This window comes from Phyllopteryx taeniolatus, chromosome 11, assembly GCF_024500385.1.
Source record: "Phyllopteryx taeniolatus isolate TA_2022b chromosome 11, UOR_Ptae_1.2, whole genome shotgun sequence".
Classification (NCBI taxonomy): domain Eukaryota; kingdom Metazoa; phylum Chordata; class Actinopteri; order Syngnathiformes; family Syngnathidae; genus Phyllopteryx; species Phyllopteryx taeniolatus.
Genome location: NC_084512.1, coordinates 19,154,324 through 19,176,990, shown reverse-complemented (window position 1 = coordinate 19,176,990; position 22,667 = coordinate 19,154,324). Strand labels below are relative to the sequence as shown.

At 41.6% G+C, this 22,667-nt stretch overlaps 1 protein-coding gene across 1 annotated transcript in view; it reads right to left on the bottom strand.

Annotated features, from left to right (window-relative positions):
- lrpprc (leucine-rich pentatricopeptide repeat containing) overlaps positions 1 to 21,258 on the bottom strand; it is a 72,567-nt gene extending 51,309 nt beyond the window's left edge. Inside the window, exons 1-14 of the mRNA XM_061790002.1 lie at positions 21,029 to 21,258; positions 18,952 to 19,154; positions 18,678 to 18,800; positions 17,165 to 17,286; positions 16,956 to 17,014; positions 15,882 to 15,968; positions 15,211 to 15,337; positions 14,993 to 15,137; positions 14,745 to 14,902; positions 12,381 to 12,486; positions 11,652 to 11,759; positions 4,538 to 4,656; positions 3,292 to 3,382; positions 1,712 to 1,781 (exon numbers count right to left, since the gene is read on the bottom strand). Of these exons, the coding sequence (XP_061645986.1) occupies positions 1,712 to 1,781; positions 3,292 to 3,382; positions 4,538 to 4,656; positions 11,652 to 11,759; positions 12,381 to 12,486; positions 14,745 to 14,902; positions 14,993 to 15,137; positions 15,211 to 15,337; positions 15,882 to 15,968; positions 16,956 to 17,014; positions 17,165 to 17,286; positions 18,678 to 18,800; positions 18,952 to 19,154; positions 21,029 to 21,207 (1,697 nt within the window). The 5' untranslated portion in view covers positions 21,208 to 21,258. The remainder of the gene's footprint in view (positions 1 to 1,711; positions 1,782 to 3,291; positions 3,383 to 4,537; positions 4,657 to 11,651; positions 11,760 to 12,380; positions 12,487 to 14,744; positions 14,903 to 14,992; positions 15,138 to 15,210; positions 15,338 to 15,881; positions 15,969 to 16,955; positions 17,015 to 17,164; positions 17,287 to 18,677; positions 18,801 to 18,951; positions 19,155 to 21,028) is intronic.
- Positions 21,259 to 22,667: the final 1,409 nt, after the last annotated feature.

Genomic DNA, 22,667 nt, shown 5'->3' with positions numbered 1-22,667 from the left:
GCACGCACACATAAACACACACGTCCCATGTGACGAGCCCAATTATGACCCTGTCAGGGATGCTAACTGAAGGCACGGGTGAGTGTGTGATTCAATGCAAGAAGTAGAGGTGAGGAACAGATTCAGACAGCAAACAACTGAAAATAAAAAAATAAAAATCTATAAACAGTAGTACACAGCGATATACATGCTCCTTCACAAACAGTGGTGCCTTGACTTACGAGTTTTAGCCGTAACACAATTACTCATATCTCAAAGCATCTTTCCCCATTGAAATGAATAGAAATGCCATTATTGCGTTCGAGCCCCCACGTTGTGCTTCTTTTGGTGTGTGCACCTTCGCCACCAGGGGGCAGTGTAAGATAGACACACAAAGAAGAGTGTCACAACTGACTTAAGCTAGTTATATTTGTTGTTTTTCGCAGAGGATAAAGAATAAATACCTGTGAGTATTGTACGATGTCTGTCTTCATGTGTTGCTTTATCGTTTGTATGCAAATATAATTTTTTTAAAAGGGCTATACACCGCGGCATCCATGCTATTTGTTAGCCCGATTATAGCATTTTGCATTGTGCGTTACCGTTAAGCTTGCTCTGATGTGTAATATAAATAGAAAAAAGAAAAAAAAACATTAAATGTAGTCAAATAAATGCCAAAGCACTTGTGACTTTACTTAAAAGGGAAAAGACAAAAAAAAAAAAAAAAAGAAGTTTTTATCTATTCCCTGGCCCGAAAAGTTTTCTGTGGCCTAACACACTGTTTGCATGTGACAATATGCATTTCTTGTTATTGTTATTTTTTTTTTAAAATAAATTCTTGTTTATATGGAAATGACCTGCATTACTGGACTCAAAAATGTTACTTTGTTATGCGCTGTGGGCCTTTTTAACATTTATACTGCCACACATTACATTGTTAAATAACTTATCAATTTTTAAGCACATTTTTTCACATCCTCTTGATTTTACTAGTTGATAATGAAACTTCAGGTTCAGCTCAACTTTATGTCTTCTTACTTCCTCCCCCCCCCCCCCCCCCCCCACTTGCTTGGGTCCTGGCGGACAGCACTTTACTCTGACTCACCTCCAGCCTGGCTCGGGGGGCGCGAATCAGTGGGCAGGAGGAGCACTGTTTGTGTGCAACTGTGTAGTGTTAAATCGCTAAATATTCATAAACACCCCATTTCAACAGAAGCCTGCAAGTCCAACTGGGGTCCTGAGGCTAACTCGAGGAGTCTTTGCGTGCGTGCTCGGAAGAAACAGAGGGAGACCACTAGGCTGGTTAGGGCTATTTGGGGTGGGGGGGGTTAGAGGGTGAGGGCAGTGGTGGGCATCTGCTTATTTGCATATCTCCCACGGTGTTTTGGGGTGAGGGCCAGAGGATGAGGCCTCCATATGCATGAGGCAGCCGTGTGTGTATGCCGTTTCTCCCTGCAGCTGCACACACACACACACACACACACACAGAAACACAAACACACACACACACGCAAACACACACACGCACGCACACACACACACGCACGCACACACACTCTGTAGATAGTGTGATAGGCAGCACATCGTAAGCAAAACATATGCCGCTGTGACCTCCATAGTGCTACAGCCCTCCCTAAAACAGTAGTCCGGAGTCGTAGGCAATGTATGGAGATGCAGGAACATGTATGGTGGAGACAAACATCCAACACACACAACAGGTTAATTGACTCACTTTCTGAAGCCCTGGATGAGGCTGCCGCGGAAAATCCCCAGGTCCAGTGAAGGGTGGGAGGGCTCTGACACTGGAAAAGGGAGATGAATAAATGTATAAGGTTCCCGTTTTGTTTTTTTACCTGGACTGTTGATTTGTTTTCAATTACCCATTTAACTCTACTTTGATGTCCACTGTTACATCTCAAATGGATTCATGTGCTTGCATTAAAATGATTGGAATAATAAAGTGGAAATACCATCATCGATTTTTGATATCGTTTGTCCTCATTAGGGTCATTGGTCAGCTGGGGCACAGTTCAGCTGACTTATGGCGAGAGGTTGGGTAAACTTTGCACTGCCAATAGCAGAGCACATAAAAACAAAACTATTCCCACCTATAATCTTCAATAAACCTAACATACATTTTTTTAATTTTGTCGGAATTCTGATGTGGAGCAGCCTTCCAGTTCACTTTTCTGAGTCAAAGGTCAGAAATGTCCAAATTCCAGTCGCAACAACAAATAATGTCACAAGAGGAGTCGTGTGACGGAAGTCACAAGTAAAATACTGCAAGTGACGTCACTTGTTGCAAAAGACCAACTATTTTGCCGTTTTTATGGATGTTAACTTCTTTTTAAACTTGTATGACTGTTACAATACTATGATAGCCAGTGGAGACTTCAATCATGTTCTTCTCTCTCATTTACAAACAACTTCACACAGGAGGTAGACTGTAGCGAGAACGAATAAAACTCTGGACCTCCTGCATGCTAAATGCCAGGGATCTCTTCTTGGTTATTTTAATTAGAGGATTATTATTATTATTTTTTTTTAAATCATGCATGTACTTATTTATTTATTATTTCATTTATTTATTTTGTTTTATGTCTGATCTTATGTACAGCCTTTTGTTACAGCTGCGGTTGTTGGTTTTAAAGTGCTCTATAAATAAAGTTGAGTTATTAACAATGTACAATTAGCAGAGGGTTTATGCTGGCCATAGTTTAACCCTGGAACTTATTATTTCTAGTTCCTTTATTTCCAATGATTTCTTTTTAAATGTTTCTTTTTTTTTTTTTACTATTTTTATTTTATTTTTAAAATCAAACAAATCCAAGGTCCACCCACACCACATCCACATACTGTATGGTGGGAGATAAAAAATACAAGAAAGGGTGATAAAACACTGAAATGATTTATTGTAATGATCATCCTAAAATATAAAGAGAGACACAGCGAATGCGAAAATGAGCAATGGAGACTCAAACCAGCTAAAAGACAAACAGGAAGCTTCATCCATTATTTAACCGAGCCCCCTTCACGCCTCAGTCCTCGGTCCATTTGAGGCGCCTCTCGTCCTTCGCGCTTTACATATTCACACAGACTAATCTCTTAAAAGGTCTGATGAGCGCTGAGGAGAGTGTGTGCATGAGTGTGTGTATGCGTGTGTGTTTTAGATAGCACTGGGTCAATTAGCCCGCAGGCATAGCAGCAATTTTTATAATGAGGGGCGCTCAAGATGCAAAGCAAGCTTGTTTGGAATTTGTGTAAGCATAGACTTGTCATAATGTGTGTCTATGCATGTGCGTGTGTACCTACACAAAGTATAGAGTTGAGCCAGGTTGCGTGTAGCCATCAAGCGAATCTCCGAAGTTAAGAAACCCTCCGATGCCAGTGAGATACCTGCATCCTGAAATACGGAATTATTACCTTAAAAGGAGTATGTTTTCAGGTTCTAAAGTAAAACAAACAAAAATAAGACTCAGTTCTACAAGGCACAGTTCTACAAACGAAAGACAAAGCCGGCTTGCTTCAAACTGTTTGTTACTCCCTAGTTGAAGTTTACCAAGAAACAGACAACTACAAAAATATATATTTCAATACTGTATATTTAAACACCAAAATGTTCAACCAAACCATGTGATTTCGTCAAACAAAAGTCAGCTAGATTAATGCCAACATATAATGCCAAACGCCATAGACTGAATAACAAAAATTTGCATAGATGTTACGATGAGAATAAACAGGGTCCAGAGTGTTACCGGTACTTTAAAAATGTATTCTAATAGAGAAACTACCAGTATTTACCTGTTAAAAATGCTAACTTAATTGAAGTACCAAAATAGTATAGCAATGTAATTTAATAACTTTCAATTACATTTTGATTACTCCAATACCAACTATGCTATAAAAAAAAAAAAAAAAAAAAAAAAAAAAATAACAAATATATATTTAGATATATTTGTACGAGTTTTTTCATCTTATAAGAGTTTAATATGCATGTTTTTGAAATGCATGAAGAAGCCGCAGAACTCGGGATTCAAACCCAGAACTTCAGAACTATGAGGCAGACGTGCTAAACACTGGTTCACCATGCTACCTAGCTTCATAAGTGTTTTTAAAACCTATACACTTGACCCAATATATGTTTTAACGAGTGAAATGTGAAAAAAAAAAAAAAAGGAAATAAATTATCTTCTGAAGGCAACCTTTGAAGTTAACGGTCGTTTAGCGCGCATGTGCACAGCTCTATATTTTCTCGGCAATGTGGAACAACAAATATTAAAACAGCAAAGCGCAGTACTGTATTACACTGAAGGTGCGTCCTCTTGCTGTTAATAAGGCTGCTCTTCCAGTAGTCCTCAGTGTGCCCTGGCATATTGTGGCACAATGTGGTACTACACTGAAGGAGCACATCTTTAAATTCCGAAAAAAAATAAAATAAATAAAAATAAAAAGATTTTTGACATTTTGCAATTGACATTGCGGCAGCGCGAACAATGAACCGCTATTTAGAAGGGGTTCACTATATTTCCAAACACACGCACCCAAGCACACACAGTACCTTGAAAACCTGTCGAGCTGCCTCAACGCTAGGGAAGACCGGATGGATGTAGCTTGATATGGTGTCAAGGTCTGGGGTGACGTCAAGTGCCTCCATGCCCTTCATCACCTCCACCACACCTTCAGAACACACCAAAATCATACACTTTATTGAGAAACAATTTAGTTTGGCAGTTTACCACACTTTTCTGCGCACACTCAAGTGCAAGCCTGGAGCTGTGGAAGCTGCAGGAAAGTGCATCTAAGCAATAAGCTGCCACATACACACACACACTCTTTGCCCTACAGTGAAAAACACACATTTAAAACAAACTAAATGCTCATAGATGCCAACCGCTCCACCTTGGACGAGGGTGGAATACATAGACACGCACTTGGCCTGAAGTGGACTTTTGCAAGCGTCGCTCTGCTCTCCAGCAGAGCCCTGAGGTCCTGCCCCAGGGAAGTCAGGCCTAAACCGCCACATGAATATGGAAAAGCCACTCACACACACATAGATGGCCCCAAGTGTGTGTGTGCGTGTGCGCACGTAGGACGGAGACAGCAACAGCAGCAGCTCTTTGCATATGTCTGCGAGCAAGCCTGCCTGAGCCAAAATGAGCGCACAAACATATTCTGTGTGTATACATACGGTCACTTTAAGTGCGGTTCTGCGACGTAAATATCCCCGCATCTAAATGACCACATCCAGCACATACCACCCTCCCATGAGCCCTTCTGCAAAACACCTAAAAGTGCTTGAGTTGGCACACCTAAAGATGCCGTGTGTATTTATGCGTCACACTCAGGTTTAACAACACACAATCTCGTATCGAGAGCTCCGTTTCCGTATTCTCCCGGGATGTATGTGCTCACCTGGCAGTCTCGCTCGTTAGCTGAATAATAGATGAGTCCCAGGCTTTTATACGCCATTAAAACCTGCGACCGCCTTATGGCAGGTATGGCTACCTGAACCAGCTCTGTCCATTTATACCCTCTCAGTCCATATCAGTCATTCATCCGGCCCTCTCACTATCAATCATCTTCTCTCACCCCCCCTTTTTGCAGAAAAAAAACCAAAACAAAGAAGAGATCTTCCTTCTCAATGGACTATCCATCCATTCAGCCATCAGCTCGTCCATTCTCATCTCCCCTCCAATCGCTTTCCCGCTGCTTTTTTTTATGAAAGAGAAGCAGTTCCTGCTGAATAATCCATAATCAATTTGACTCCAGCAGACAAACAGAAAACAAGTGAATGGAGTCCTGGAGCGGTAGAGGAAAAAGGCAAGAGTTTCCACACAAGCCATTGCGATCATGGAAACTTTAACAGAAGCTATTTAAATACTCAGAAGACCACCCCGATAAAGTTTTATAAAAGTATAAATATGTGTGAGGAGTTTTTAAGAGTTTTTAAATAAGTGCAGTAAAGTACGAGTTTGTTCAGCTTCAGTCTAAAGTAATTCCAACTTTGTGTTCCAAAGATTGCATTTAATATGCAGAAATACGTATTGCATACAACACTATACCCACAGCAATGTGTGTACGAATTATTGGGATCAAGGTAACTGCTAAAGACCAGGAAGACAAGGTCTTTGCTTTAAAATTATATATATTACACATTTTTTCATGGAGTCAACACTTCATCAACAAGTCACCGAATGACTGTCAATTAGTGTGCTGATACATGCATGTAGCACATGCAGCAAAAATTCAGACCGGCTTGCTTACACATTTTTGTAAATATAGACTCACAAATTATTGTGCAACTCATTCTTAATAAGTGGGCAGGCCCAACTATTTGTAGACTGGACAACGAATTAAAAAGTACATTTTCCATAATATGTCCGATTTAAAGGGTTATTTTCTTTGGACCATGCGCCACACATTTATATTGCATGCCATCATAGCTTTATTAACTAAAATCTTTTATTACCATCAATTATTATTTTTTATTTATTACCATCTGTTTCATGTTGCATCATCGGACAGAAAAGGAAGAGGGGGGAGAAAAAACAAAAACAAAACAAAAAAATCGTAGTTTTGAATGCACCTTTCACTGACAATGGCAAAAAAAAACGATTCTCATTTTGATTCAGCCTCTGACACCTATCACAAAGTTTACTGGAAATATTCGTCAACTTGTTTTAAGGTATTCCTGCCATTAATTTTTGTTTTTTGTTTTTTTTAAATGAGGCAAATGGAAAGCTTTTGTTTTGAGGAATGAAAATTGAAATGTAAGCAGTTGCACAACTGAATGATCTCTAAAAGAATAAGTTACAATAAAACCTGGAGTGACAGAAAAAAAAAAAGCAGATTATGACTACACTCAAAATATACTGCAATATCATGTGGCATCTATAGTGACCTTCACAGCTTTAGGCCTTGTCTAAAACAACTTCTATTTTGGCACAGGGCTTAGAAGTGAGTCGAGAAAAGGAGGAAGAGGAAACGGAGGAGGAGTAGTAGTAAGCAGGGGAAGTGCGGTGAGGGGTCCTCTCCAGGTCGGTTTGCATGAAGGCTGACATAAATACGGGCGAGAAGTATCAAACTAGTGAGTTAAGGATGGCAGCGGTCACAAGATATCACCGTCATCTTCATGTCTGCAGGTTAACTGTCAAAAGATGAGAAGTGCACGCCGAGCCCTGAGTGGCGCCAACCAGTAGCCGTCGTCTCTGCCCCTGTCCTTGGACATGAGTACCTGTCACGTTTTCCTCTTCTAAACCCGTGAAAACGCAATCTTGCCATCTGCCCCCTGTTGCCCCTCTCTATAACTCTACAGAAGTGCATTTGATTTTGCAGCGAGGCAAAGACTGTCGGGGAATAAAACAAGCGCAAGGGAACGCTGCATTTTCGACAGTAGCTTTGGCTCATTAAGGATCAATTGCATCAATAAAGGCCGCACCATGGAGTAGTACTTTGCACATCTGTCTCACATTTCTAAGGTTCTGGGTTTGAATGCCTGCTCTAGCTTCCTATGTGGAGTTTACATGTTCTCCCTGTGCTTGCGTGGGTTTTCTGCAGGTACGCCACCTTCCCCCCGCATTCAAAAACACATGCATGTTAGGTTAATTGAATATTCCAAATTGCTAAATTGCCCGTAGGTGTGAATGAGAGTGTGAATGGCTGTTTGTTTATGTATCCTGCAATTGGCTGGCAACCAGTTAAGGGTGTACCCTGCCTCTCGCCCGAAGATAGCTGGGATAGGCTCCAGCAAGCCCACGGCCCTAGTGAGGATAAGCGGACCAGAAGATGAATAAATGAATGAATGTTCATAGGGGTGAATGTTTTTTTGTATAAATGTGCTCTGTGATTGGCTGCCGACCAGTCCACTGTGTACCGTACCTCTTGCCCAAAATCAGCTGGGCTAGGTACCAGCTCACTTGAGACCCTAAGGAGGACAAGCACTCTGGAAAATGGTTGTTCAATTTCACACTTGATGGGTGGGCAGGCAATCCTGAGATCAAACTATTTGTAAATCTTAGCTGCAAGCTGGCAAATGTTCTCTCTCTGTATTTAAGCAGAAGTAAAGATACTTTTATTTAAAAAAAAAAAAAAAAAAAGACTGGCAAAAGCATAAGTACTGCATCAACCCCTGTACTTACAGTACATAGTGCTTATACTGAGAAGAAGAAGAAAAATAATAAAGATTTACATGTCGCATGTTATTTACGAGCTAGCTAGCATTGGCTCCACGTTTATGCTATTAAAACGTGTTCCCAAATCTTTGCTAACCTGAACGGAGTAACAAAAATTGCAAAATTAGATAAAGATAAGAAATACACCTTACTTGTATGTGATTTTAGGATTGGATGGAAAATTTTGAACACCAGAAATTGTAGGATTTTAAGATGGCACAAGACAACCCATTCGCAATGACTCCTTTTAGCCGACAGCTGCAAACAATTTTCTCAAATAAGACCATGGATGGGGAACAACATCTCCTTATATGCTATATATCGGTAATGCTCACTGATTCACAGTCCTCCTGTTTTTATACGTTTTTTTTTTTTTTTTTTTTTAAATTAGATTTTAACTTGGATTTTTCGGTCCAAAATCTCAATTAATCAAGACCCCTACCGCGGATGACTTTACCTCTCTCTATTTACGTTTTTTTTTGTGTCGTGTTGGTTGAAAAAGGTAACGGGCCTAATTTGAGTCACTTCTTAGGAGGATAAAGTACAGATATCTGTTTTAAAATGGAGGGAGTAAAAGTAAAAAGTCGACAGAAAAAAAAATACTCAAGTAAAACAGAGATACTTGAAAAATCACCAAGTACAGCAACGAAGTATTTGTACGTCATTACTTCCCACCACTACTTGAACTTAAGTACATGGAACCGCTTGATGGAAATCTGACTTTAGACATTTAGATGGACAGATTAAGAGGGTTCAAGGAATGGTGCAGGTGCAGACCGGACAACACAAGAGCAGAAATTCCCCCCTTTCATACGCAGTATACTAACAACTCCCCCTCCCCCACCCACCCTTTTCCTACAATGTCAGAAGTGATCAAAAGTATGCAGTGTTGCGAGTGCTGACAAGCGATGACTAGCTGGCGGCAGGTGGGCAGTGCAGGCCGGCATATGCTTCCGCTAAATCCACCAAATCCACACCTCATCAAAATGCCACCCCCCACCCCCCTTTTTGTGCTCCCCTCCCAATTCCGCAGCTCCAGAACGCTCTGCCCGCTAGTGACACCTGTGGACAAAAAGTGACACGGCGCTTAATATTTCATGGACTGTGCACAGTGGGGCGTGTAATCCAAAGTGAATTCCCTCAGAGCGCTTGCATTTACATGAAATCAAGTCACTCCGCATCAGTCACATCACCTGCAATGCCCCCCATCCCCCACATCCTCCCTCTGCAAGGCCAGCCTCCCTCTCCGCCTACACACACACCTCCTGCAGCCGGGTAGTGGGTGAGAGCGAGCGGAGGGGAAGAGACTGCATCATTCATGAGAGTTAAGGCCGACCAGCAAGGGAGCGAAAGAGCAGTTTCTCCACTTTCCCTCCATCCGTTTTACACCCTGATGACTAAATGGACGCCGCCTTGTGTTTGTGTGTCTTTTATGAAGCTGCGGTTAGGCCAGAGTGTGCATGTGCGTGGTTTTAAGGCATGCCTCTTTTTTTCTATGATGCCAAGTCAGGCGCCAAAGCATCACATTGACGAGCCGTCTCGACCACACAAGGGGAGTTGATCCTGCGCAGGACCGAGCACTGCCTCTTCCCTGTCAATTAACTGACAGCGGCAAAATGCATCATTTATTAATCGCTCTAAAAAAATGAAAAAAAACAAAGAGCGGGGAGGAAGATGGCGGCTTGGCAAAAAATAAAGCACTTAAAAGCCAAGCCGCCGCGCATTTGACAGCAAGTCCGCTAACGAGTGGTGAATTCTGACAATGTCGGCTATCTGTCACTGAGACGATTCCAACACTACTACTCCTCCTCCCCCTTCAAGCTCATCCAGGACTCAGGCAGGAAATAACCGTCAAGTGGAAGCGGGAACAGTCTCCAAAAGTAGCAAGTCATTAAAACTGTCACAAAGAACAAAAGAAGAGAAACTTTAAAGACACCTCGACAATGTTTCCCACATTCAAGGAGAGTGAAGAATCTGCAGCTTAACAAGATGGGGTTCACCCGTCACTGGAAAATATATGACAAAAATGCTTATATTAAAATGGACAAAGCGATGAAGCAGCTTTAAAAAGAAAATCATCCTGTTCAGAATTCAGTGATCAACCGGCGCTTACACCCACTTTTTCATGGTGAATCCTCAAAATGATCATCAAACTTTGAAGCTATTTTCTGTCCACATTAAATGGCGTAGGCAAAAAAGCTTACCCATTTAGTGTTACCCATCTATCTAGTATACATGCTTCTGACTGGGGCTCATTTGGGCAAATTACACCTAGTAGGAGTTGCAAAAGTGCGAGCTCTGGAATTTGCCAGATGGCTCACTTCCTGGTAAATTCTGAGTATGGATATGCTAGTATCGTCCACTGAATTTCATGGTGTTGCGGGATTTTTTTTTAGGGGTCTTCTGAATGAGTTTTGGAGGGGGGGGGGGGGGTTCTCATGTTCAGAACCCAACCATTCATTTTCTGTAGTGCTTGTCGTTACTAAGGGCGTGAGTAAGATTTGTGCCGAGGCACAAGCTTGACAGATAATCAATGAGAACAAAATTACACGTGATTCTTCTGTGTTCGGCCTGGGTGAGTGCGTTTGTGTGTATGTATGCAGATGCAACAGAGATGCTTGAAGCCACCGAAGCCGCAAACATGTGCGTCCAGTAGGTGGCGGTAAAGTCTAGGATCAGGGTGCCGTAAAGATCAGAAGGCTGGAATCGACAGACTCATTCATGTCCAACAACAGTTCCTCAAAGTCAAGAGTGTTCTTTATTGCGATAGGGAAGTTGGGACCTCCACTAAAAACTTTGCCATCTCTTTGCAGAGCCCTCCAGAGAGCATGTGTTTGGTTCATCTCCTCTCGCTCAAGCGCGCTCACGCAGGGATCAGACCTCTTCGCCCTTGGCTGCCCCAGTCTAGTGAAATCCGTCCCAGTTGGGGGAGGGGCATTAATATTTGAGGCGAAGCGTTCCTTTTAAAAGCTCTTTCTGCTACAAAATACCCCTCATAATCCCCCTCCTACATTGCAAAAATAACACAAAATGGTTGCTTTTCAGTTGGGACATAAAGACAGCTTCTTGGCAGGTTGCCGTCTATTTTTGTCATTGTTGAGGTCTCACGGCAGCCCATACTTAACTGACATGACTTTATATGCAACTACTACTACTATCACATGATAACTCACTTTTGTAACTGCAACGCTAGGATAGCTTTTTACTAAAGAGATTTAAATGCATGTGAAACAACAAAGACGAAAGGTTATACACGGAAAATTGCCCTAAGATGCCACAGCATGTACTGCTGTACTCAGGTTGAAGTGGCCCTTCCAACCCGATGCAGCATTTTGACAGACCTTTATTTTTGGGAAATCTTGTCACGTTGCTACTCATTAGATTGTGCATGTACATACAGTTTTCAGTGAGAGCATTATTGTGTGTGCCCGTTAATATTAAAATAAAAAGGCTATTTAAAATGTTAAGTTTTCTTCTTCCTATGTGTGTGTGTGTGCGTACCAGCTGCATTGTTGTCCTTAGTATGGTGGGTCAGCAGGGGCCAGAAGTAGTGGGGTCTGATGGGTAAATTCTGTTCTTTCATCTTCTTCATCAGCTCCAAAGACTCATCTACAAGAAAAGAAAGGAGCATTCATTGGCATTTCAAAATGTGGCATTGTTTTCCATTAGGCCTTTTCACACTGCACTGGGATTTTTTTGGTGTTCAACGCAGGGCAAGGCGCAAGCTTGCCCATATTTATAAGTGGTTGATTAGCAGCCTACCAGGAAGTAGGCTGGATGCTTTTTCCCACTGGTTTGGACGTCCATCGCTGCACCTTCTTAACAACGTCACGGTACGTCATTTTACGTGTGTCCCAAAGCTCGGTACACTGGGACATTCCATTTATTATTACTTTCTCCATTTTCTCCATCCCGCTTACTGTATAGGTCCACCAACATCTTTTGATGTTAGCACTCTGAAATCACTCCGCCAACACCTCTCCAACTGGATGTGCCGTCTGACAGCACAACGACGCCGCTAATAATTTCAACATTTTTCAATTAAAGACAAGGCATGCGCCGCGACGTCAAAAGCCCACCTAGCGCGTTGCCATGCAGTGCTACACGGTGTTCAGTGGACACGCCGTTGCAGCACACACACAATGAATGGGTTTGTCGACTGCGCACTGTGCTCTGCTACGTGCAGTATGATAAGGACTTTACACAAAATATCCCGTTTGCTTGGCGTACCAGTCTTCTTGGCCTCCAGGGCGCACGACAGAGTGAAGCTGAGAGGTGATGTGTGCATGTTGGCATCCTGCAGCTCTTTGCAGTAGTGACTGATCTTCTCTAGTGGCTGAAATTGAAACAGAAAATAAGTCACAACAACAAGCAATAAGAGCATTCAGAGAGCGCATACATCCAACAAGGCTTACGGTAAACTGTTTTTCCCTCTGAGACTAATGAATGAAGGACTATTTTTCTACCATCTTCATGGCTAAAAGGAAATACAAATTTCATATAACAAGATCCTATATACACTATTTAGTAAGTACTACCCAGATATTTTTATTTTTTAAAAATGTTTTATGTTATCTTAATACATCCATCCATTTTTGCTTATCCTCACGAGGGTTACGGGCCTGCTGGAGCTTATCTCAGCTAACTCTGGGCGAGTATTTAGTAAGTACCACCCAGATTTGTATTGTTTTGTTTTGTTATGTAAATATATATAACATTTACGTGCATTACAAAAAAAAGTACCATTTTAATTACACAATCCCAACATGATATGACGAGCTTTGACAAGAATGTCTGGGCATGGTCGGTAAAAAAAGCTTCCCAATTTAGCGTCGCTCATCTGTCTCGGATCCGTTTCCAGTTGAGGCTCATTTGGGTTAATTCCCGAGTAGGACTTTGTTGCAGTACGAGACCTGGAATTCACCAAAAATGACGACGTCAAACCAAAATGGCCGACTTCGTGTTCAATTTTCAGCATGGGTCCTTAAGATGTTTCCATGCTTCCTGTATTCATATTTGTATTATTACCCTAACAAATAACGCCTCACTGATTAAAACAAACTTTTTTTGTGGGCAATAATAAAAAGAGAATGGGAACCTAGTTTTAAAATCGTCCTTAGGGGAATAAAAGTGACAGATCCTGACATAGTAATACACAGGTGTCAAACTGGTGGCCAACCAAATCATGCGCATCTACTTCGTGTTTCCAGCTAAAATACCAAAATTGTAAATTGCCTTCACTTTTAAAAATATTGAGATATTGCAAGCATTTTGTTTGTTACTGATGCTCTTTTAAAATAAATTAAATAATACTGTAGTCGAACAAAGTTTTTAATACCTTCTGATTTTACAAATAGCTATCAATCAATTTGTGTACTGTATTTTCACGACCATAAGGCGCACTTAAAAGTCTTAAATTTACTCCAAAATGGACCGTGTTCCAAAATTTGTATATGTTGTTGTGTGACTTTAATGAGCGCTCCGCTTGACTGACTGGGAGGATTTCCTGGCGACACGCTGCTTATATAGAGGAAGGCGGACGTGACTGAGGACAGCATGCGGACGTTAAGGGGGAAGGGTGCATGTGACGGAGGACGCTAAAGGCACGCTCCCAGTAGGTATATAGTTCCGGTATGTGCATCGGTTTGGCTAAGGACCCCCGAAAATGGCACCTACGAAGAGACACGAAAACGAGCTTCGCCAAGTCAAGAAGACGAAGCTGAGTTTCCGCGGAAACAAGGCGAGGTGCACCAACTCGAGCAATGGATTAATGAGCAAAGAACAGCCGGGAGAAGAGTCTCTACACGAACCATTCGACTGAGTGCAATAACTTGGAGCTTGCCATCATTCCGGGAGGCTTGACGAAGGAACTCCAACTGCTGGACATCGGTGTAAAAAGGGCGTTCAAAGTAAAGTTGTGCGCGGCGTGGGAGCCATGAATGACAGATGGCGAACACAGTTTTACTAAGACTAGGAGGCAGCGCCGGGCGAGTTACGCCACAATTTGTGAATGGATTGTGGATGCTTGGGCTAATGTGTCTGCTTGCACTGTTGTTCGAGCTTTCGTAAAAGCCAGCATCATTTCTTAGGAGCCGCACGGCAACGAGACTGACTCCGACAATGAAGAGAGGGAACCTGGCGTGTTTGATGGAGAACTTGCCCAGCTGTTCATTTCGGATACAGAAGATGAGGACTTTGATGGATTTGTGGATGAGGATTGATTAAAAAAAATAATAATAATAACATGAGTACATTGTTAAATACTTCAATAAAGTACAACCGAACTCAGTTTTGCTCCCACTGCCTTTTTAAAAACATTGTTTTCGCGTGCATGCATGCTACCTTATGTTTTAAGCTAGTGTATGTTTAACCATGCCTGCGCCCAATAATACAGTGCGCCTTATGTATGTGTTAAATACAGAAATAGACCCCGTAAGTGAGGCTGCGCCTTTTAATATGGTGCGCCTTATGGTCGTGAAAATACGGTATATGTAATAATATGAAGCGATCATACATTCATATGGGTTCACAGCCATAACGGCCCTCGAAGAGGACACCTCTGTTAATACATGATGAATGAGTAATGTCAAGAACCGTGTCCATGTTAATGCAGTGTCTCAGGAAGAAGTTTCCCAGGTTGGCCGAGTCAGCGTTCATGTCGTCTGACTGAAGGCTGGGAAACGTTCTCAGGATGAGGAAAGCCGTGTCGTCGTGGCCCTGAGTGATGAGGCTCAGACACAAGTTCATCGCATCTGCAAGGGGAGCATTATTTGGCCATTTAAAGAATGTCACATGCAACAGCACATGCAAAACAACTAACAGAAAGACGGGGTGTTGCACACCTGGAATGTAACCTCTCTCGTGCCTCAGACGCTCCACAATTTCGGGGATGTGCTGCTGATGCCCGGCCTTGGCCAGCGTGAAGATCACCTCCATGATGTCTCGGTCCATCAGACTGCAGTCGGCATTCTCCGCCTCCTCCAATGTCTTGATGTGGCCCAGGCATCATTATTGATACAAACATTTAAGGATAGAATGCGCACTTAATGAAGCCACACACCTTCTTCAGACTGTCCATGTCTCCCTTCTCGGCATACCCATTCAGCAGAGACACAAACGTGTCGGGACCCGGCTCGATTCCAGCTCCCCGCATGACAGACAGGATGTTTTTTGCGCTCTCAATGTCTCTGTGACACACAAAACATATTTAGCCTGTTTATGTAAACCATGTGCATTTTAACTGTATGAAACTTCAACATATACAATGGGTTATTTTACTTCCTTTGCAAGTTATGTTCGTAATGACACATAAGCAATTATTTTATTGGAATTATTTTGTTTAAGACACTGTTTGACAGTTAAACATAACCAAACCATGTCAAACTGACCATGGAACATTATTGCAGTGCCTGTGAAAAACAAAGGGTAACGAGGGGAAAAAAGAAATGTGTATAATATCCCCCCCCGAAATGTGTATAATTTAAAAACAAGAGTGTGTATACTATAAAGCCATTTTCTGCTTCCTCACTGAGAGGTAATAAACAAACAAACAAATAAATAAGATAAATAGGATATAACATCTATATATAATGAAACAAAAAGAAGAAAGCCTCTGACAATTTATAAAATATTTTTTTTTTTCTTTCAACAATTGAAAATTCAAAACAGGTCAATGTGACCTGCAACATAACAGGAAGATTAAGGTGAAGAGGCAAAAGCAGCAGTGCTTACCCTGCACGAGCGTGGCCTGTTACCAGTGCATTAAAAACGGCTTCAGTGATGGGGAGGTCTTTGCTCTTCATGAAACCCAAAATGGTGCTGGAAATGCCAGTATAACAATCATTATCGGAGATACAGAAATACACAAAATATCCTGAACAATTACAAAGTGTCAATTAATAATTGCTTAAAGGAGACTATGTGCATTTTGTTTTGATAATTTAAAGGTCCCAGACTGTGGCTATTTAGACCTCCATAGAGTGATTCTCTAACATGGACTTAGTACAAAAGTGTCAATTTCATTTTTAAAAACACCTTGGTTTTGTCATGGGTGTGTCTAGAAAATGCCCCTCTGACAGCTACTTCTGTTTGACCCAGTTTTGTATTCGCTTTGTCCATATTTGGCTGAGACTGCCCCCTTTTCCTCTGATAGGTTGCCTCCATGTGAGAGCACACGTGTTTGTTATGTTGACAGCGCTGGCTCGGGAGCGGAGAGGTAGGCGGAGACCTTCGCTAGTGACTTTGATAAGCTAGAGAAACTCTAATGACCTGATTTCAGGCCTCTCGACAGAAAAACGTCTGGAACTCAGGAGTACATGGATGATTTTAATTCATAGTTCACGTTTATTGAGGCACCATAGAGACATTATTACACCCCAAACACTAGAAAAAAGTTGGTTTGGTAAAATATGGCACCTTTAAAACAGTTCCCAGATGTTTTAGCCTAGCTTTTGAGGGACCGGTCCTGTGCATATGAGCCCCTGCTCACAGCACATCCATGACAGTTTTTAAAGCAGCTTAAAAATGGCAGATCTTCACCCAATCTTGTTGCCATGTCATGGGCGTAAAAGCTTGATATAGGGGGCTGTTAAATAAAAATTAGCCCACTGTGATCTCACAATCTGGAATTAATCAGAAGGGTTCGCTCATGCACATTTTATAAAAGGTTGCCTTGGTTGTTTCATTTGACGCTTGATGGGCAGGCAGGCACACCAGAGACCCAACTACTTTAATGCAAGCAATTAAAAATTTTATTTTCCGTAATATGTCCCCTTTAATGAGCAGAAAATACATTCTCAAGCTCACCTGGCACCTTCAATGTCTCCATTTTGGCAGTAGGCAGCAATGAGTCTCTGGTAGGTAACCTATGTACACAAAAAACTGAATTTAAACGGAACCATGAGCATGAAAATGTGTGAGAAAAATCTGCATATACAAAAACAAATGTCCATATTATGATACTAGCAGCGACAATATCCATGTCCTTCACTGGTTTTGTGGTTTCCTTTTCTTACTCTGTTTGGCTGGATGTTGGCCGCCTCAATCTTGGCCAGGAAGTCGGTGGGCGAGAACTTGAACTCATTCTGCAGGTACACCTTCAGCAAAGCGTTGTAGTGACTCACATCATATTGCGTACCTTGGGGGAGAACAGACCAAAAACCCATTGTTGAAATTGCACTACAACAGGACATCTCACCATCACATCACGCAAACTTGCAGATGACAAAAAGCTTTTTCCCTTACATATCATTTGACCAAGGCAGAGTGATTGAGAAAACAGGCTAAATGGTTTGGTTATGATTTTAGCCTTCTTCTCTACCGCTGTAGTTTGAATGTTTGACGTGTCAGTCAAAAAGAAGATGTTACGCGAGATCAGCTGCATGAAAGTGAGACCCAATGCCGGCCGTAATTTACATTGCAACAGGTAAGTTGATTCAAAAAATAGACATGGAGGAGATTGAGATATACATTTGTTAATTTGATCATTAAAGATATAATCTGCGATTGCTGGCCCCCTGTAACGCTGGAATTCAGCATAACAACAAAGCCTTCGTCACTTTGGGCTTCGATATGACGTAGGATAAATGCTTGTCTGACCTCCTCCTCCTCCTTCCAATCACGCATACTTTCTACTTTCTCTATGTCTCAGTCCACCTACGCGGTCCACATATGGGCCTGCCCGTTCATAGGTAAAATACGTCATTTTTTCTACGTCATTTAAGAGTGCCACCAAGTGATCGAGTGCGGGAATTTATAGGATAGTCACTAAATATAAAAAAAAATTATATTGAAAAACATAGCAGGATGTGTCGGAAGCTGATAGGCTTAATCAGCAATCAGTCATCTGCTCTTGTAGTGGCTTGGGCAAAATTTATTTATTATTATTATTTATTTTTTTTTTTTTTAAACAAAAAAAATTGGATTATAGGTTGACGGGACTGGCAAATCAATTAACTTTTCTGTTGCTTGGATTAATGGCACAGGCTCTTTTGACACTGAAATGAATAAGCACGTTGTAGTCTATTAGTAGGCTAGCCATTATGTTTTGCTTATTCAAAGACAACCCAACCAAACATTTTGGGAGTTGTGAGAAACGCATTCCACAAACCCGATAATGGAGGTTTGGTTTCCAGTCAGTCCCTTTAGAAGTGGCTACCCTGTCCTGGGATCTTCCCTGTACAACTATTTATGATATCCACACTCAATTTATCCTCTTCACTCACAGGTTCCGCTGCTTTTTATTTATATATATATATATATATATATATATATATATATATATATATATATATATAGTTTTTTTGTTTTTTTTAAAGAAAATCGAAGAAACTTTGGGAATATATCTGGTGGCAAAACCCCAAACAACAGGTTATTGTCATCATTTCAGTTCAGGTCAGCGGTAGTCTCACTTTTATGCCAGTTGAAAGTATCCTGGAGCCTATTGTTTACAAACATTCCGAAATAGTCTATACATTACAATACATAAGGATTTTTCAACAAAATGCTCCATTGTGTGACTCCTCTTACCCAGTTCCTGCAGTTTCTCCCAGATGCGGTGAGCCAGCTCGGTGCGCTCCTCCAGGCCCATTTCCGGAAGCAGAGAGCCACAGCTACGCAGCAGTAGCAGGGCCTGGTTACCACTGGGATAACCTGCAACAACATAGAGACAGTGTTTATTATCATTGATGAATATGAGAAAGAAAAGATTTGTCTTTGTGGTTAATAGCTAAAACTTGTTCTACTTCTGGTAGCTTTTGCATTTGACCTCATTAGATGTGGGAGTGTAATTTGACATAGTTACCTGTCCTGCAAATGTCGTGGAAGATGCGCAGCAGCAGGGTCTTGGTGATGCGACCGGTTCTTCTCACTGAACTATCCAGTTTGGCTAGGGCCCAGTCGAACTGCTGAGCCTGCTTGGACCGCACCGCGACGCTAAGGTCGTCCTTCTTCTCTGTGGCGACGGCATAGTTGCGGACGCATCCAGCTACACGTGGCCACACATGGCTAGGGAGGGTGATGTAGGGAAAGCAATAATTACGGTAGAAACTAAGATTATAAGAATCACCAAACCTTCATTCACAACAACCGTTTACACTTACATTGCCAACTACGGACAATTTAAAGCCGTGATGCTCAACCTGTGTGCTGTGGCACATTAGTCATCAGTTGTGGAGTGGGAAATCGTCCCATTTCAATTAATTGGTCTGAAAATGAATATCTATTTACTAGTAATAATGTACTGTATATTTGTTCATCTATCTATGTCAGCAAGGTACTGTGACTTACAGAAAAAAATAAATGCTTTTCCACTTGCTGGCAGAGGTTTGGTGTTGTTCATACAATAGAACAATCGCTTTGTGGTGAACAAAACAGGCCCAAATTTCACACAGTAAATTTTAAAGTAAACTGAGACAAGATGATCATTATTTAAGTATATATGCAGTACTTATTGTGACATTTTAGTTTGGTGGTGTGCTGAGATTTCTCTAATGTAAAATGTGTGGCTCATTAAAGGTTGAGAAACTGATTTAGTGTTCATCCATCTTCCAGACCGGGTGTGCTAGCGTCTATCTCAGCTTACTGGGCAAAAGAGGCGGGGTACACCCTGAACTGGTCGTCAGTCAATCGCAGGGCACATATAGACAAACAATCATTCACACTCACATACGGGCAACTTGGAGTCGCCAATTAACCTAGAAAACCCACGCAGGCACGGGCATAACATGCAAACTCCACACAGGTGAGGCCGGATTTGAACCCGGGTCCTCAGAACTGTGAGGCAGATGTGCTAACTGCTACGTCACTGAGCTGCAAATCAAACTAAACAATAAACAGGCTCGTGTGTGTGTGTGTGTGTGTGTGTGTGTGTATGTATGCATCAGTAAGGAGAGGGGTTAAACTACCACTAACCGCAAAGGCTGCCTTAATAACTTTAATTAGTCCTCCTTTTTCCATTTCACTCAATAGATAACACACACTGATTTATGTAGATATGTTTTAAAAACTTTATGAAGCCAGGCAGCACAGTGAACAAGAGGTTTACACATTTGTCTCACAGTTCTGAGGTTTGGGATTTGAATCCCGAATGTTCCGTGTTCTCCCACTCCCGCATTCCAAAAACAAGCATTTTAAAAAATTTACAGAACAAGAAAAAAAAAATAATGTTTTACATATATTTTAGTGATATTGAATTTATTTTGTCATATTTGCTATTGGAGCAATCCAAAATTAATTGAATGTAATCATGTTATATGAATTTTATATTTTTTTATTTTTTATTTTTTTTAAACAGGCAACTGTATCGGAATACATTTCTTAAGTAGCCCACCCAACCCTGACAATGAATACAGTGGTCCCCCGCCTATTGGAGAACCTATGCTCCGTTATTCACTGAAAACCTCCCCTATTCATTGTGAAAATATGCAAATAGTTGTGACAAGTTCATCAGAGTGACCTTCAACTGGCATTATCATGGGTTCTGATTCATAATAAGATGCTACATGACAGAATCATACTCTCATGCTCTAAATTTATTTCGTGGGTCTGTGAAATTTTAAATGCAACCCCCATTTTACATCGGTTCATGATGTTAACAACAACAATACAATTTTAAACGTAACAAAAATCAGTTTTGCCTGCACATGATCCTAAGTGACCAAAAGGCTTGTTACGTCCATTAGCTTGATTACTTAACAGGGTTCCTTTATCTTTATATCAGCGACGTGAACAAGTGACATTAAACTAATTTATCGTAATATCATTACAAAAACATACATGTGTCCAAAAGTAAAACATAATGCTTGTTTTGTAGTTGTCATTGACCCTCAATGACATCTGCGCATCAGGCTAACGCGCGTGGATGGCGGCTAACAGGTTACCTGGACGCGTTTTCCGCACTAGGACACCGTTGTCGGGTCAAAACTCCCGTCCTGCCAACACCGATAGTTCCGCTGTACAGCCGACTGAGTGGCGGTCCGGTTCTTCTGGTCCCCACGATTTGGAGCAAGCCCGAAGGCGAAAAATTGAGGAACCGGGCTGATCTCAAGAGCGCAGCCATGTTTGCTGTGTCTAATTACGTCAATGACGAGCGAGACTTCCGGACCACGTGACAAATGCACCGCGAGACCGCGGGCACAACTTTAACGGTGCCATTTAAACAGTATGGAAAAGTCTATTTTTTTCAGTAGTCCATTGCAAAAAGTGAAATCCAAATATTATATAGATTCACTAAGGACAAAATGAAATATTTCATTATTTTCTTCTTTCATTTGATGAAGCACAAGATTCCGCATCTCAGAAAGTTAGATTCCATAAGAAACAATCAAAATGATTTTGAACAGAAACTACGTAACTGGCCTACTGTATTTTCCTGTGTTTAATGGATGTGAACTACTGAAATAAATAAAAATAAAATAACATCTGATATTCTAATTTAGTGAGATGCAACTATGTAATAATAAAACCATAAGACATTTGATTATTTCTTGTGAATACATATTGAAGCTAAATATGACATTGGGCAGGTCAGATACAGCGGCACAGCTGCCGACTGGTTAGCAGAAGTGCCTCACAGTTCTGAGGACCTGGGTTCAAACCCAGCCTCGCTTGTGTGGAGTTTGCATGTTCTGCCAGTGTCTGCGTGGCTTTTCTCTGGATACTCTGGTTTCCTCCCATCCATCCATCCATTTTCTGAGCCGCTTCTCCTTACTAGGGTCGCGGGCGTACTGGAGCCTATCCCAGCTATCATCGGGCAGGAGGCGGGGTCCACCCTGAACTGGTTGCCAGCCAATCGCAGGGCACATACAAACAAACAACCATTCGCACTCACATTCACACCTACGAGCAATTTAGAGTCGTCAATTAACCTAGCATGCATGTTTTTGGGATGTGGGAGGAAACCGGAGTGCCCGGAGAAAACCCACGCAGGCACGGGGAGAACATGCAAACTCCACAAAGGCGGGGCCGGGGATTCAACCCCGGTCCTCAGAACTGTGAGGCAGACGCTCTAACCAGTCGTCCACCATGCCGCTTGGTTTCCTCCCACATCCCAAAAACATGCATGGTAGATTAATTGAAGAAATTAAATTGCCCGTAGGTGTGAATGTGAATGCGAATGGTTGCTTGTCTATATGTGCCCTGCAACTGGCTGGCGACCAATTCAGGGTGTATCCCGCCCCTCGCCCAAAGATAGCTGGGATAGGCTCCAGCACGCCCGCGACCCAAGTGAGGATAAGCGGTTTGGAAAAAGGATGGATGGATGTATCAGATACATAAATATGCCAGAAATAGCTATTCACACCAACAAAATCTGAAAGAAATCACTGAAATACTTACATTTTATGGGTAAATATCAGTTATGTAAAAAAAAAAAAAAAAAAAAAAAAAGACCACACCTGAAAAACTTCCCCACGATATGAGGATGATACATACATCTTTTCAACATGTGATAATTTACTATTTAATTCTTGAAGACGACAATCTTATAAAATAATTATAATTTGCACTTTCAAACTTAAA